This window comes from Talpa occidentalis, unplaced genomic scaffold (genome assembly GCF_014898055.3).
Source record: "Talpa occidentalis isolate TD23 unplaced genomic scaffold, MPIMG_talOcc4v2.1 talOcc4.12, whole genome shotgun sequence".
Classification (NCBI taxonomy): Eukaryota; Metazoa; Chordata; class Mammalia; order Eulipotyphla; family Talpidae; genus Talpa; species Talpa occidentalis.
Window position 1 is genome coordinate 505882 of NW_023601212.1, and position 15347 is coordinate 521228.

Genomic DNA, 15347 nt, shown 5'->3' on the forward strand with positions numbered 1-15347 from the left:
CGCCCGCCCCGCCCCGCCCCGCCCCGCCCCCGCGCCCGTCGGCGACGCCCCGCCCCGTCCTGTCCCCGGCCCCGCCCCGCGGCCCCGCCCCCGTCTCGGCGCCGCCCCGCCCCTCGCCCACGCGCCCCGGGCTCCCCTCCGCCGCGAGGCGCACGCCGCGCCCCCGGAAGTGCGTCCACGAGCCCCGACTGCGCCGGAAGTCGGGCCCTCCCCGGAAGTCGGCGCGCCGTCCCGTGAGCCCCCGCGCCCGGCCCGCTTCCGGCCCGCGTCGCCCCGGCCGCCGCCCCCGGGCCCCGCCGCCAGCATGTCGGGGGTGCGCGCCGTGCGCATCAGCATCGAGTCGGCCTGCGAGAAGCAGGTGCAGGAGGTGGGGCTGGACGGCACCGAGACCTACCTGCAGCCGCTGTCCATGTCGCAGAACCTGGCGCGCCTGGCGCAGCGCATCGACTTCAGCCAGGGCTCGGGCTCCGAGGAGGAGGAGGCGGCGGGCGCCGAGGGCGACGCGCAGGACTGGGCGGGCGCCGACCCCGACGACGACGAGGGTGAGCGGGGCCGGGGCCGGGGCGGGGGCGGAGGGCCGGGGCCGGCGCGCTCGGGCCGCCGCCGGGACGCCTGGGGCTTCCCGGGGGTTGAGCAGCCCAGGCCCCTTTGTTTCGGGGGGACCGGGATGGCAGACTGGCGGGGCGGGAGGAGGGCCTTGGGGGCGCCGTTGTCAGTAGCCAGCAGGGATGCAGAGGTGGCTCGGCATTGGCATCCATTTGGGAGGCCTCCTGCCTCCCCCAAGCTGCGTTTCCTTCAGGACCGCAGTGCAAGAGGAGAACACGGAACGCAGCAAGGTAGACTGTGACTTCGGGAGGAGGCGAGACCAGCTGGGAATACAAGTCAGGAGGGAAAAGGCACAACAATGACAGAATCTAAAATAGTGGCGAAAGACGCCATCAAGTCGCAGAGCTCCCTGAGGGGCCCCTTCAAACCAAAAAGAGACAACTCGGGAGAAATAGGCCCAAGATAAACAGGCAGCTCACGGAGCGAAGCTCTAGGGAGAGGCAAGTGAAAACATTAAGATGCTGTTTTCATGCCGAAGAGTAGCATGAATTTACAGGCTTGTTACTCGCCTGCATTGGGAGTATCAGTTTGTAGAGCCTGTTGGGAGACAGCTTGGCAGTCGAGGACTCCTCAGATATGTTAAATGCGTGTGTCCTTGGAACCACTAACATCATGGCTATGAGCATGACCTACAGGCGAAGCCGTACCGTGTGCAGATGTGTGGAGGTGCTGGGCTCGCCTGGCATGGAGGGCCACCTGCTTGTCCCTTAAATAGGCCACTTACACTTGCTGCACGGCAGAGTCATGCGGAGTGAAGAGGCTGAAATAGGTCTCCATGTGGACGTGTGTGTCTGGCGTGAGCTCTGCGGGGAGCAAATCAAAATAAGAGATTATCCAGAAGGGTCCTCTACCTCCCATGTTGTCAAGTTAGCTTTACTCTGTGGAAGTCAGGCTCCAGACTTGTTCTGCCACTGCAGGGGAGCTGACTGGCTGCGGAGACCCGGCAGCGGAGGGGTGAGGTGAACCTGGGAGTGTTTGAAGGAGGAGTTATTTCTTCAGAGCGTTTGAACATTTGATGACCTTTCCGCCTTCTGTCCGACGTTGCTGATACTTGTGTGTGTTTGCCCTTTTTCCTTAGGGCTGGTGAAATTCCAGCCTTCCCTCTGGCCGTGGGACTCGGTGAGGAACAGCCTGAGGAGCGCCCTGACAGAGACGTGCGTGCTCTACGATGTCCTCAGCATCGTCAGGGAGAAGAAGTTTATGACTCTTGACCCTGTCTCTCAGGACACGCTTCCTCCCAAACAGGTGTGTGCATGCTCGGGGAGCGTGGTGCCGTGGTAGCCAGCCCCAGCGGCGCTGCCAGGCCGTGCCCCCTCCGTGTCACTAAGTCCAGATGAAGATGTGAAGAGGTTGAAAGGAAGGCGTGACACTGCGCCTCCATCTGTGATGTCATCGATGGGTCTGTGGTCCTCGGAAGGGTTCGGTTTCATTAATGACATAACTTTATCAGGTCCCCGAACCGTAACAGGCCCTTCCAGCTTGGGTCCCGGATCTGTAGTGAAAGCGGGATAGTATCGACATTGGAGGCCCAGACCCTCCTCTGCCCTCACTCGTTGTGTGACTTGGTATCGTCTTTAAGTCTGTCTCCCACTGACTCTCTGTCCCTCTTCCTTGTTGAGGAGGGTTGGACCCACTTACAGTGAAGATTGAGAGCTCGGGATGGTGGTGGGGTGACCGGCGAGGCACTCTGATTTTGAGTGTAGAGGATGGAAGGGCGGCAGAGGAAGAGGAACTGGCGGGCGAAGAGCAGGGCTCGGGGAGACCCTTAGCAGGCTCTTGAGGAAGTCCCGGTCAGGGTGGTGGGCAAGGGCCCTGTGTGCGAACACAGCCAGTTGACTGTGATCACTCGGTGCTGATAGTCTCAGAATCCAGAGGCGCCGCTCTGAGGCTTCTTAGGGGCTTTCATTCTGTTTCCTTCATGTCACAAACAAAAGAAACAAAGGCCCAGATAGCGAAATGCTGTGCCAGGTGGCCAGGGCCAGATGAGCACTCCCACCCCCATGGCCTCCCCTGTCTGCTCTTCCTGGAGCGCCCTCAGGCATCCTGCGCTCCCAGAACACTGGAATTAGGTTTCCTACTGTCAGGTAGCGTGCTGACGTGTGTGGGGCTCGGTGCTTTTGACTCATACACACAGGAACTGCGTTTTGCTAGGCTCGGGTGTGGAGCTGTCTGGTGAGCGCGCTGTCCTGGCGGTGACGGCCGCTTCTGGGTGTGTGGGATAATTTTGATTTCTTGTCAGAATTCTAAAAAGCAGCGTTCAGCGAAGAATATTCGGTATTCGCATTGCTTGCTCTCCGCCCCGATCCCAGAGGCACCCCGGTGGCCAGTGTCGGCTGAGCTCGCACAGTGCTGCTGGGCCGGTCCCGGGTGGCGCTTCGGGCAGGGGGCCGCGGGGCTGCAGGTGGGTGGTTCTGCCCTCGCAGGGGTGCTGCGAGCCGGCCTTGGAGGCTCCCGCGAGAGCAACGGTGGAGGCGGCGGACGGGGCGCTCTTGGGGGTGCGTGCGTGGAGGGGCCTGGCCTGGGCCAGGCAGGGTCACTGTGGTGGCCCGTTGGGGTTAGTGCCCCGCTGTGCTGGTTCGGGTTGGATGTGACTTCGTCTTGACCGAAGCATCAGGTCACGGTCACTGGTTCTTAAAACTACGCGTGTTATGTACGCTCCCCCGTGCTTTCCTGCACTTCCTGAATGCTCTTCTCGGGAGGCATTTTGTTGTTGGGAAAACGTATCACTTTAATGTGATTGAAAAATAACGTGCAGCTCCGTCTGCGTGTCTCCTGGCAGAGCCCTCAGACCCTGCAGCTGATCTCGAAGAAGAAGTCCCTGGCAGGGGCGGCGCAGATCCTGCTGAAGGGGGCGGAGCGGCTGACCAAGTCAGTCGCCGAGAACCAGGAGAACAAGCTGCAGAGGGACTTCAACTCAGAGCTGCTGAGGCTGCGGCAGCACTGGAAGCTGAGAAAAGTTGGAGACAAGATCCTTGGTGACCTGAGCTACAGAAGCGCAGGTAGGGACGCCGGGCAGGCTTGATGCCGCGCCGTTCCTCAGCCCGTTTTTCTGTGTCGCTAGGCCCGAGCAGGCTACAGGTCCTCACATTTTACAAGATTGCTCTTGGGCCTCCCTGGTGGCACAGGCGGTTGAGCGCCGCACTGTGGAGCTGTCCGCAGCCTCTGCAGCGCTGGTTCGATCCTGGCCAGCCGCGGAGCTACCCACATGGCGCCCAGACCTCTCCTGCCTCGCCCGCTGCTCCCCTCAGCAGTGTATTTCTTCAGTCTGCCTGTTCCGCTTCCCGCTCTGTCTCTGGTGAATCCTCTTGCCCTCCCGCACATCTGGCCTGTATCCTGTTCTTGTGTAAAAATAAATTTTTTTAAAAAAATTGTTTTTCCGGGGGCAGGGTTAAAAAAAAAATTACTCTTCTGTGTATGGATAATTTAGACTCAATTGAAAAACCCCTTGGGTACATTTCACAGGAGGCTCAAAGGCAGAGTTTATGCGCCTTGCATCGGAACGGGCACGCAGTCAGCCGTGGGGACGAGGATTAGCCTTCTCGAAAACCTGGGCACACTGCTCTGCTCCCCCACTCTGTCTCTGGTGATTCCTCTCACCCCTGCGCCTCTGGCCTGCCCAGTTCTTGTATGCATGAATAAATAAATCCTTTTCAAAAAAAGAAAAGAAAAACCTGGGCGTAAAACACATGCTTGTGGCGGGAGCTTAGCTGTGCGGCGTTGCAGGACCGCGCAGGGCAGCAAAAGTAGCGTCCCATGCGCCACATCTGCTAACGTGTTCGTTACATTTATTTTCCTGTTTTCACACCTGCCAGGCTCTCTCTTTCCCCATCAAGGCACGTTTGAGGTGATAAAGAACACAGACATAGACCTGGACAAGAAGATCCCCGAGGATTACTGTCCCCTGGACGTCCAGATCCCCAGTGACCTGGAGGGCTCTGCCTACATCAAGGTACGGGCCAGGGCGTGTCTTGGTGGTTTTTTATTAGTCGTCCAGAAGCTGACGTGCTGCCATTTTGTACCGCAACGTAGGTCTCCATTCAGAAGCAGGCCCCAGACATCGGCGACCTGGGCACAGTGAACCTCTTCAGGCGACCTTTGCCCAAGTCAAAGCCAGGTCAGTCGTGCTCTGCCCTCTGACTCCCGCAGCGGCACGCAGGTGGGACGGTCCTTTCTCCCAAAGGTCCCACGCTACACCTGGAGCCGCAGTGGCATGCGCTGCCCCGCTGCCCCTCCGGGTGCAGGGCCATCCTGGGTGCCCGCTTCGCCCTTTGTAAGCACAGAAGCCTTCAGGGTCTCTCAGGTGCCAAGCGGGTCTCTCAGAAAGTGAAGTGTGAACTTTGAAAACTCAGGGAGACTCGTGTTTAGAGCGTTAACTGTTAGACATGGACGCGGCTGACCGTGCGTGTCCTCTTCGTATAAGAGTCGGGATTTCTCTATTTGGGAAGAATTTGCTGCGTCGAGCTCTCACCGCGCCACACGGCCGGGTGACTGACACCTGCCCTGCCTTGCAGGCTCCCCGCACTGGCAGACCAAGTTGGAAGCGGCACAGAACGTTCTCTTGTGTAAGGAGATTTTCGCCCAGCTCTCTCGGGAGGCCGTTCAGATCAAGTCACAGATCCCGCACATCGTGGTGAAAAACCAGATCCTCTCCCAGCCCTTTCCAAGTGAGTGAGGTCGAGCAGGACTTGTGTGTGGGGGCCCCACCAGCAGCTGTTGGGGTATGTTGGGGAGCAGTAAGAGCACCAGGGAGGGAGTGGCCCCCGTGGGCAGGGAGGGCACCCCCGCCAAGCTGCTGCTGCGGCGCCGGGGCCTGAGGACTCCTGAAAGGGTGCAGCGGCTGCCGTGAGGCGGCCAGTGAGAAGATGCTCCGTCTGTTAAACGTCACCCCAATGGTGGATTTCAGTTCCGCTGCCCCGAAGCAGTCAGGCCACCCCGAGGATCACGGCGGCGTCTGCACAGCCTCGTTGGCCGGGTTCTGAGAAGCGCCTCCTCGGGCCGTTGGAGGATGGGCTCGGGGTCCTGGCCTCATGGGCGCAGGGCAGAGTGCCTTCTGGCGCGTCAGCGCCGCGTGCTTTGCGTTGCTTTGTTATAGAAAGGCGTCTTAAAAACATGAACGTATGGTTTCTGGTCACATGTCTCGTTGGCCACGGTCAAGGCCAGCAGCAGCCCCGCTCAGGCAGCTCCTGATAGACGCGCCGCGTGGGGGTGGTTGTGTCTGGGAGTTACGTAAAGACGTCGGTCGCAAGGCCCCCTCGTCACACCAGAGTGTGCGTCTGGGAGCACCGGGGCTCTTACGCAGCCGCCCTCCCCCGCGCAGACCTGCAGCTGTCCATCTCGTTGTGCCACTCCTCCGGTGACAAGAAGGCCCAGCGCTGCACCGCCGAGAAGCAGGGGCCCGAGGACCACCTGTACGTCCTGGAGCACAGCCTGCATCTGCTCATCCGAGAGGTGACCATCACACCCCCACCCCAGCCCCCGCCTGCCAGGCCAGGGCGAGTGTGTGTGCTTCGTGCCCAGGGCGGGGGTTCTTCCGGCCGTGGCAGGAGAGTTACTTCAGGACCTCCTCCTTCTCCTCCCTGTTCCCAGGGTGCGAGAGTCCAGTCTGGACGTGCTGTGGTCCTGCTGTTAGCCTGGCGGGGGCGCCAGTGCGCCCTCCCGGTGGAAGGGGGTGGGTGGTGGGGTGGACCCCATGTGGGATTTAGGGTGGCGTGGAGTAACCAGCCGCTGACCCTGGCAGTTCTCAGACCCGCAGAGTGTCTGGCTTATTTCGCTTTCACATCAATGAACATGGAGGACCCTTCTCAGGCGCGCCTCGTGGAGCCCAGCCGGCGGTGCTTGCCTTGTCCGGGCGGCCTCCATGCGTGCCGGGGGGTGGGGGCTGAGCAGTGCTCTGCCCTGTCCCCAGGGGGGCTGGGGGCTGCCCTGTCCCCGGGGTGGGAGTCTCTGCAACAATGGCTGCTGTCCTCACAGTTCCACAAGCAGACGCTGAGCCCCGTGGTGATGCCGCACCCCGCCAGTGCGCCTTTTGGCCACAAGAGAATGAGACTTTCAGGTCCTCAAGCTTTCGATAAAAATGAAATTAATTCACTACAGTCTAACGAGGGGCTTCTGGAAAAAATCATCAAGCAGGCGAAGCACATCTTCCTGAGGAGCAGGTGAGGCCGAGTTCGGGTCTGCGCCCGCCCCCGCGATGTGTCTGGACTCCGGGGCGAGGCGGTGTCTGCAGGGTGACAGGTCCAGGGTCTCTCGCTAAGGGGCTGCCACAGCGGTGCTGGGTCGTGAGAGACACACCCGGCCTTCGGCCCGCATGCCTGGCGACCCGGCCCCCTGGCTGTGCTGGTTCTCAACGCAGCCCAAGCGTGTTGAAAGTGCCACCTGGGCTGCGGGAGATGCCGGCGCTGAGTCACGTGACCCTGTCCGGGCGGAGGCGTCACCCTTTGTCCCTGAGGAGCAGGCCAGGGGCAAGGAAGCTCCTGGTCCTCGGTGGCTGCTCTGGTCTCTCGCCTTCCCTCCTGCCTTCGCCTTCTCTCTGGAGTCCAGCTGTGCCCCAGGGGTTCTGACAGTGGCTGCTGACCCGGGCGTGAAGGGCGGAGAAAGATGGTTGGCTCCAGCGGGAAGCCGGCGGCTGAGCCAGGCCTGTCGTGCTCCAGGCCCCTCTGGGACGTGGAGGTGACAGTTGCCTCCTTTGCTCCACCCCTGCCTTGCCTCCGTAGAGCTGCTGCGACCATCGACAGCCTGGCGGGCCGCATCGAGGACCCCCAGATCCAGGCACACTGGTCCAGCATCAACGACGTTTGCGAGTCCAGCGTCAAGGTCTTGATCACGTCGCAGGGCTACGAGCAGATCTGCAAGTGAGCGCGGGCTGGGCGGGGCTGGTGCGGTGCGGCGGGTGATGGCCTCCGGATTTGGGGTGACAGGACAGTCCCGTGAGGGGCAATGGTTCGGGCAGACCCTCCTATGCGTCTGCTCACCTGGTTATTTGGGGAACGTTGCCATTTCCGTGGACACGTTCCCCGCAGAGATGCGTGACCTGCGGGGCATGCGGGTGGCGCGGCCGGCCTGGAGCGCATGTGTGCGAGTGTGACCTGTGCGTGTGGCACGCGCAGGTCCATCCAGCTGCAGCTCAACATCGGCGTGGAGCAGATCCGGGTCGTGCACAGAGATGGGCGGGTGATCGCGCTGTCGCACCGGGAGCAGGAGCTGCAGGACTTCTTGCTGTCCCAGGTGGGCCTGGCTCTACGGCCTGAGCCTCCCGTAGCTGTGGCAGGGGGACGGGCCCCGGAGCACCGTGGGGGCGGATAGGGGCCCTCTGCAGCCTCTGGGGTGAAGGGCTGGGGAGAAGTGGGGGCCCACGGCTGCCAGAGAAGCTGCTGAGCCAGAGGGCGTGGGTGGCCACTGGCCATGGCAGCGGGTGGGCTCTTCTATCTTGGGCCTGAGACACCTGCGCTTCCAGGGTCCGTGCAGGCAGGAAGTTCTGGGTTTACTGCCAGCCCCAGTATTCACAGTGTTTGTCCCTTACGAGCTGGAGAACTTCTGGGCCTTTCTCAGTTCCTTCGTGAAGTAAAACCCACGTTTCTCCTGCTTGCTCCATGCAGCCGCCCCAGGCACTCCTGACTTCTGAGGGAAAAAGGTTTTAAAAACCTAGTGTGCGCGCTGTCTCTCCCACAGAAAAAGTTTTGTTGTTTTTTTTTTAAAGATTTATGTATTTATGCACACAAGAGGTGGGGTGCAGACCAGGGGTGTGGGGGTGAAACGACTCCCCAGAGACAGAGCGGGGAGCAGAACAGGCAGATCGACTGAAATCCACTGCTGAGGGGAGCAGCGGGAGACAGGAGAGGTCTGCTGGGCCACGTGGGTCAGCTCCTGGCTGGAGATCAAACTTAGACCACAGTGGCTGTCACTAGCTTGATAGCACTGAGACGTCACCCCCGCACCACCAGGGAGACCCCTTCCACAGAAAAATGTTTAAAAACACCCCGCCCCCGCCGAAGCCGCATATTTTCTTATTTATTTGTTTGTTTGTTTGTTTGTTTTGTTTATACAAGCACTGGGTACAGTCAGAAGGGCGGGAGGGTGAGAGAATCCACCAGAGCCAGAGCGGGGAGCAGAACAGGCAGAGGGACCGAAGTACACTGCTGAGGGGAGCAGCGGGCGGCAGGAGAGGTCTGCGCGCCATGTGGGACCCTCCCCGGTGGCCGGGGATCGAACCGGCGCTGCAGAGGCCACAGGCAGCGAAGCCGCATATTTTCATTGCATCTCGTTTGGGCCAAGCAGGCAGAGCACCTGTTGGGTGACCCTCTATGGAAGGCCCCAGGCGGCGGACGTGCCCACATGGTGCAGGCTGCTGGGTAGGGCTGGGAGCAGGATGGGGCCGGGCTGGAGCTGTCTGGGAGGGGCGCGCTGTGGTCGAGCCTGCGCCTGTTGGGGCTGATCAGGCGGCTCTGCCAGGGTCTGCATTGAGGATGGGCCTGCAGGGTGCGGGGGCGGAACCGCCAGGGAGTGTGGGCAGCGGCCCGGGGCGCCCCTGTGGGCTGAGGTGGATTGGGTTGCCCGTGTCAGCCAGACGGACACAGGCTGATGCGCGTTGGGCTGCCGTGACCCTGGCCCTCATCACGCCTCTGAGGTAGATGGGCCCAGCCCCGGTGTGGCGGGCAGTGGCTGGCGGTCAGCAGAGGCCCTCCCGTCCACAGATGTCACAGCACCAGGTGCATGCGGTGCAGCAGCTGGCCAAGGTCATGGGCTGGCAGGTCCTGAGCTTCAGCAACCACGTGGGCCTGGGGCCCGTCGAGAGCATTGGCAACGCGTCCGCCATCACCGTGGCCTCCCCGAGCGGTCACTATGCCATCTCAGGTACGGGCTGCCTTTGCTGAGCAGTGGCCGCCGGGGCTGGCTGCCTGCTGGCAACTGCCCAGCGGTCATCTCGCAGCCATGCTGCCCCGGAGGTGGTCACGAGGGTGTTTGGTGACCGCACCTTTTCCTGAGGGTTGTGTGCAAACCGCCCTCAGCTCTGTCGCTTTGGTCCTTCGAAGCTGTTCCCAGCGAGCCTTGGGGAAGCTGCCGCACGCGTGGGCAGAGGCCGCCTGGGCCGGGCAGGCGGGCGCTGCACCAGCTGCCCACTGCCCCGGGGTGTCGGCTCCGGGTGGAGCTTTCTGTCGCCTGCTGTGGACACCATGAGGCGAGGCCGAGCCCGGCTCCCGGTCACAGCCGGTCGTGTCAGAATGTCCTTGAGCAAAGCGTGAGTCTCACTAAGGTCAGGGGTTGGCGGCAATCGCCCCTTCACCCGTCACGAGTGTTTAGGGCTGAATGAGGACGTCCTGCGAGCAGAGACACTTGACTCTCCTGAGCCGAGACCCCGTGCGCAGCATCTGGTGTGCGGAGGCGCAAAGCTCCTGGGACGGGCGTCCTGTGCGTGTGGGTGGCGGGCGGCCTTGCCAGCTGGGAGCGAGCGGGCTGACGTTCTGCTTTGTCCGCAGTTCGAAATGGCCCTGAAAGTGGCAGCAAGATCATGGTGCAGTTTCCCCGAAACCAGTGCAAAGACCTCCCGAAGAGCGACGTCCTGCAGGATGGCAAGTGGAGCCACCTGCGGGGGCCCTTCAGGGAGGTGCAGTGGAGCCGGATGGAGGGCCGCAACTTCGTCTGCAAGATGGAGCTGCTCATGTCCGCCCTCAGCCCCTGCCTGCTCTGACCGGCGCCCGCCTCGCTTCCTGGGTTTCTTTCCAGAGAAACTTCTGGAAACTGGCTTGACCTGATTGCTCGCCCACCGCAAGCACGAGGAGGAGGGCCCTTCCAAAGGCAGGCTGGGAAGCAACAGCAGGCGTCTGCCGGCGGTGTGAAGCGCTCGCTCTGCGGGTGACAGCGTGGGAAGCAGGAGTGGGGCGCAGGCCCCGTGCGGCCCGAGGGCGTGACTCTGCCGTCAGCCCTGGGGGTGACTCGGCCGTGCGTTCGGATTTGCTTTTTCAAATGCGCCTTTGTCGGCGTGTAATAAAGCGAATAAAGCGCGCGGCGGCCAGCTCCAGGCCCCGTGCCGCCGAGGCCGGCAGCCCCTTTCCTCACCTCTCGTGCCGCCGTTTGTTCAAAAGGTCCTTGAGGGCGCTGCACAGCGGCCGTGACCCGCTCTGGTCAGGACTTCAGCCGCGTGCGCGAGCGGAGCCAGCGTGGGCCAGCCCAGGGCCGGGGCCCCCAGACCAGGCTGGGTGCCGCCCCGGGGTCGGCCCCGGGCCTCCCCTGCAGCCCTGCGGGGAGCACCCGTCGCTCACAGGCCCTCAGAACTTCGCAGAACAGCTCCGGATGGTGCTCAGCATGCGTGACCTCCCCCGGCCACCCCTGCCGCAGCTCTGCCCCGGGGTTCCCGGCCTTGCCACGCGGGCGGGCCGCGTATCCTGTTGCGGCCAGTCCTGGTCCACCCACAGCTCTGCCTCCTCGGGCGCTTCGTGCCGGTGTGTGGGTGTGCCCCGCGCCCCGGGTGGAGCCCAGCCCTGCGGCGTGCCCGAGGGAAGGCCGAGCTTTATGGGTCTCCCGGGGTCAGTGTGAACAACGGGGGGGCGGGGGGCCCCATCAGAGTAGGACTTTCCGTCTCTGACGCCACTGGCGGCTTTCGCGGGGGCCCTGGGTATTCCTGTCTCAAAAGCCAACTCGGGAGCCACGTGGCGCCGCCACACTTAGGGCCTTGCCTGCGCCCGCTGGCCGAGGCCGCGCCTCTCCCGGCGTGGGGAGAGCTGCTCCGAGGCCTCGGTCGCTTCACCTCGTGGGACTCCCTGCGCGTGCGGCCCCGGGCGGCTGGGCAGGCTGCAGCGGCACCTCAGGGCCACCCACTGCGCCCAGTGCCTGGGGCGCCTGCTGAAGGGCCGGGTGAGTAAGGCGCGAAGCTCCTGCCGCTGTCACGGGTTTGGGGGGCCGCAGACGGCAGCCTCTGCCTGTCCTGAGCCAGCTCGGGACCGGAGCCGGCTGCCACGCACCCGCTGCGGGCCCCTGTGTCGCGGGAGTTCCCGCCACCGGCCCCGGCAGCGCGGGAGAAGCCACGCAGGGAGAGGCGCCGTGCTGGCCCCTGCTGGCCGCTCCCCCGTGTGCGCAGGGCGCGGTGGGTGTCGGGGTGGTGGGTGCCCGCGTGGCCCGCCAGGGGCAGGCTGGCTGCGGGAACCCTGCCGCCCACTGCACCAGGCTGGCACTGACCCCCTGCGAATGGGAGCAGCAGGGCCGCTGCTTGCCCCGGGCCCCGGGCCTGTCGGGAACGTGTGGAGAGGCTGCTCCTGCGAGCGGGGCGGCCTGGAGCGCGTGGGCGGCTGTGCGGCTGAGACTCCGAGGGAGGGGCCGGCGGCGGGCGGGGAGCTGTTTCTCAGGAACAGCCGGCGCTGGTGGGGGTGGGGGGTCACGGCGGAGGAGCGCGCGTCCCGAGCTGCGGGGCCGGCGCGGGCGCCCCACCTGGCCAGACACCCCAGCCATCCCGGCCAGGCCCCCCGCGAGCTCCCGCTGGGGAGGCTGCGCGCACTGGGCTTGTTTCGGCCTCACGTCAGCGTCACGGGTTTATTCGCGGCTTGGCCTGGCCACCCTCCGGGACACAGGCTCCGGCTCCGGAAGCCAAACGTTTGCACGGGAGGGTCCAGAGTTGGGGGCTTGAAAGTGCAAAGTGCAGCGGAGGGAGGGGCCCTGGCAGCGCCCAGCTCCTCCTGGGCCCGAGGTCCACCTGGGAGGGAGCCGGAGCCCGCGGCCCAGTTTTCTCTCCCCTCAACCGGGTCTGGGCCCCCGCCTGGGCAGGGTGGCAGCTCTGGGGCGCGCAGGGCGCTGCAGGCCCGCTGTTCCCCCGCCTTTCCAGCCAGGCGGGGCCTCTGCGCCCTCTGGCTGGGGACCGAGCGGGTGTGGCTGGGGCGTGGCGGGAGAGAGAGACGAGGGTGTTCGCAGGGGTCAGCTCAGTGCCCTGACGGGGGCAGCCCGGCTCTTCGGGGAGAGGGAGGGCCACGGGCAGGCCTGCGGCTTCGGCGGGGGCGGGGCCCTTCCAGGTCAGCGCGGCCACCTCATCCTGAGGACGGGCCGAGGCCAGCCGCGACCTCGAGCCCAAGTTCTCCGGGGCCGGCAGCCCAGGACGGGCACCCCGCTGCGGTCAGGCTGGTGCGGGCTGGTGTGGGGCCTCCGCGCGGCCTCGCTCTCCTGCGGTTGCGGGGGTGCCCCAGGAGCCAGGTGGGGGGCGCCAAGGGCTCCTCGGCCCCACGGGAGCCGGGCCTGGCTGGCCACACAAGGGCCAGGGACCCACGGGATGGCGCCGGGACCTCGGGCCATTTCGCCTGCTCCGTCAGGGCCACGTGGGCCAGCCGTGCCCACGCATGTCTCCTCCCACGGGGGCCTGAGTTGGGGCGGACAGAGGGACGGACCAGTTACCGTGGGCGTCCGAGAGGGAGCAAGCGCCAGCCCCGGCCCTCCCCGCGCTGGTCCCTCGGGCACACGCCGCTCCTCCCGAAGCCCAGCGGCCTCTCGCCCTGCTGCGCCCAGTCCCCTCCCCCGCGGCAAGTGGCCTGCAAGTCCCAGCTTCCTCACGGGGGCCCCCCAGAGCAGACAGGAGCGCCCCCGCAAGACTGACCTCGTCTGGACTCGGCCCTACGGCCAGGCTCGCCCGTGGCGCTGGGACCTGGTGGCGGCTCCGGGGCTCCCGCCTGTCCCCGCCGGGAAAGGGGCGTCCTCGGAGGAGGGGAGTCCACTAGCAGTCCACATCCTGCAGCTCCAGCACCTCCACCGCGCTCTCTGCCGAGACAGCCGGGGTCACCCTCACGTAGCCCCTGCGGGCCCCGCGCCCGGCCCCGCCTCACCTTTGAGCGCGCGCCTTCTCCCGGCCCGGAGCTTGTAGGCGCAGCGGTTGCAAACCCACAGGAGGCTGACGAGCACGGCGGCCACCGCGGCCAGCAGCGCCAGGAAGACGGCCACGAAGTGCAGGTCTTCGTACAGGACCTCTGGGGGGACGGCGTCTCAGCACCGCGCCAGCCCCCGCCCCCGCCCCCCGGCGCGCTCACCTGACACCTGCAGCGCGATGGTGCCGAAGCGGCTGCCCCCCCGGCGCTCGGTCACGGTCACCACGTAGTAGCCGGCGTCCGGCACGCCCACGCCGAGCAGCTGCAGCGAGCCGTTGGGGAAGGTGCACACCCGGCCCCGGTGGCTGCGGGACACGTTGGCCGGGCCCCCCGGCGCCCACGCCGCGACGGTGCGCTGGCCCCGGGGCGACGCGTGCCTCCACTCGATGGTGGGCACGCCCTCGCAGGCGTAGTCCACGGACAGCAGCACGTCCTCCGCCGCCGAGGCGTTGATGGCCGGCTGCGGGATGTACAGGGACACGCCCGGGCCTGCGGGGAGACCGGGTCAGGGCGGCCGGGGCCCATGCGTGGACACCGCGGAGGCCCTGGCAAGGACACGGCGCGTGCCGGGACTGGGGGTTGGGGCCCTGCGGCGCAGCGTGGCGTCCGGACACGGCACGTGGACACGGCCCGTTCACGGAGCCGGCGACTGGACAGACGCCCCCCAAGCAGTGCAGAAAATAAGCACTAAACCCCCAGCCACGCGCCCTCTCCCTCCTCAGCGCCCGCCCCGCCCCGCCTCCCCTGTCTGGACACCCAGGCCTCTGCCTCCGTGCAGGCCCTGCCCCCGGCCCCCGCCACCTGCAGGCCGGGAGGGGGTCCCGTTGAGGGGGCTGCCAGGCTCCCCGCGTCTGAGCCTCCCTGGGGGGCACCACGCTTGCCAGAGGCAGGTGGACCCCTGGGCCCCGCATCTGCTCCCTGCAGGGAAGGGGTGGGTGGCCAGCAGGCGCCAGGGCTGGCCCTGAGGGGGGGGCGCCACAGGGGGTGCTGGGGAAGGCTGTGCGCGAGCACGGACAGAGGGCCGGGCGTGGGGCCGGGAGGCCGGGCCCTGCTTTGTGGGGTCCTGTGTGTGGTCCCCAGCCGGGCGCCAGCCAGAGACCTGCCCAGGCCTGGAGGGCGCGTGGGGGGCGGCTGGGGGCGCGGCGGGAGCCCCATCCCGCCGGGCACCAGGCAGGAGCAGGCCCGGCGCGCGCGGGACCCGGGTCTGGTCGGCGGGAGGGCGTCCCCTGGGGGTCCGGCGCCTGCTGGGGGCCCCTGGGCCTGGGCTGGCCGGAGAGGGGGGGGGGGGGGGCGCGGACCCCGGCCTGCCCCTCCCCGACTCCCGGCTGCGCCCAGCGCCTGCGCCCCGCCCGGCCGCGCCCCGAAGCCCGGCGGCCCCGCCCCCCACCCGCCCGGCCCGCCCGGCCCGAGCCCCGACCCGTCCGCGGACTCGGACCGCGCCCCGAGACCCCGCCCGGCCCGCCGCGCCCGGCCCGCCCCGTCCCGTCACCGTGCGGGGGGCGCGCGGCCTGGGCCAGGCAGAGCGCGACGAGCCCCAGCGCCAGGGCCCGGGGCGGCCGCCGCATGAGCGGGCCCGGGGCGCGCCTCCCGGCCGCGGGCGGGGGGCGGGGGCGCCGGCGGGCGGGCGGGCGGGGCGGGAGAATGGACGGGCCCCCGCGCCCGCCGAGGCTCCGCGACTCCCGCGCCGGCCGGGAGGGCAGCGGCGTCTCCGGCCGGGCCGCGGCCTCGGGGGGGCGGGGGGCCGGGGGGGGCGGGCCCTGGGCGCGGCGGGCGGGGCGGGGCGGGGCGGGGCGGGAGCCGCGATGGCCTCACCCGCGCGGCCCCGCCGCGCCTCCGGCTCGGGGTTCCCCTCCAGCCCCCCTGCGCGCGCCCCAAGGTCCCGCCGGACACCCCCCGCCTGGAGAGCAG

At 66.5% G+C, this 15347-nt stretch overlaps 2 protein-coding genes across 3 annotated transcripts; one reads left to right on the top strand and one right to left on the bottom strand.

Moving 5' to 3' along the window:
• Window positions 1-274: 274 nt before the first annotated feature.
• On the top strand, window positions 275-10667 carry MED17 (mediator complex subunit 17). Of its 2 annotated transcripts, none has more exons than XM_037504741.2 (12): window positions 275-542; window positions 1685-1851; window positions 3386-3605; window positions 4419-4555; window positions 4636-4720; window positions 5118-5270; window positions 5924-6054; window positions 6577-6761; window positions 7320-7457; window positions 7713-7830; window positions 9297-9456; window positions 10080-10667. In XM_037504741.2, exons 1-12 carry the CDS (start codon window positions 305-307, stop codon window positions 10289-10291), a joined length of 1944 nt encoding a protein of 647 aa, XP_037360638.1. In that variant the 5' UTR covers window positions 275-304; the 3' UTR covers window positions 10292-10667. The 2 variants fall into 2 exon arrangements, with proteins under 2 accessions (XP_037360638.1, XP_037360639.1); XM_037504742.2 differs by having other exon boundaries at window positions 4440-4555.
• Window positions 10668-12778: 2111 nt separating this feature from the next.
• Window positions 12779-15004, bottom strand: VSTM5 (V-set and transmembrane domain containing 5). Its single transcript, XM_037504634.2, has 5 exons — window positions 14929-15004; window positions 13602-13928; window positions 13401-13541; window positions 13175-13335; window positions 12779-12940 (listed from the first exon to the last, which is right to left on the bottom strand). The coding sequence occupies exons 1-4, from the start codon at window positions 15002-15004 to the stop codon at window positions 13292-13294; spliced, it is 588 nt and encodes a 195-aa protein (XP_037360531.2). The 3' UTR covers window positions 12779-12940; window positions 13175-13291.
• Window positions 15005-15347: the final 343 nt, after the last annotated feature.

Bases quoted from the DNA above. Each gene is read 5' to 3' on its own strand.
- MED17 (XM_037504741.2), top strand. From the start codon at position 305: ATGTCGGGGGTGCGCGCCGTGCGCATCAGCATCGAGTCGGCCTGCGAG. The intron at 5,271-5,923 runs GTGAGTGAGGTC...TCCCCCGCGCAG, and splicing joins CCTCTCCCAGCCCTTTCCAA to ACCTGCAGCTGTCCATCTCG. The intron at 9,457-10,079 runs GTACGGGCTGCC...CTTTGTCCGCAG, and splicing joins CGGTCACTATGCCATCTCAG to TTCGAAATGGCCCTGAAAGT.
- VSTM5 (XM_037504634.2), bottom strand. From the start codon at position 15,004: ATGCGGCGGCCGCCCCGGGCCCTGGCGCTGGGGCTCGTCGCGCTCTGC. The intron at 13,542-13,601 runs GTGAGCGCGCCG...CCGTCCCCCCAG, and splicing joins CATCGCGCTGCAGGTGTCAG to AGGTCCTGTACGAAGACCTG. The intron at 13,336-13,400 runs GTGAGGCGGGGC...CTGTCTCGGCAG, and splicing joins GAGAAGGCGCGCGCTCAAAG to AGAGCGCGGTGGAGGTGCTG.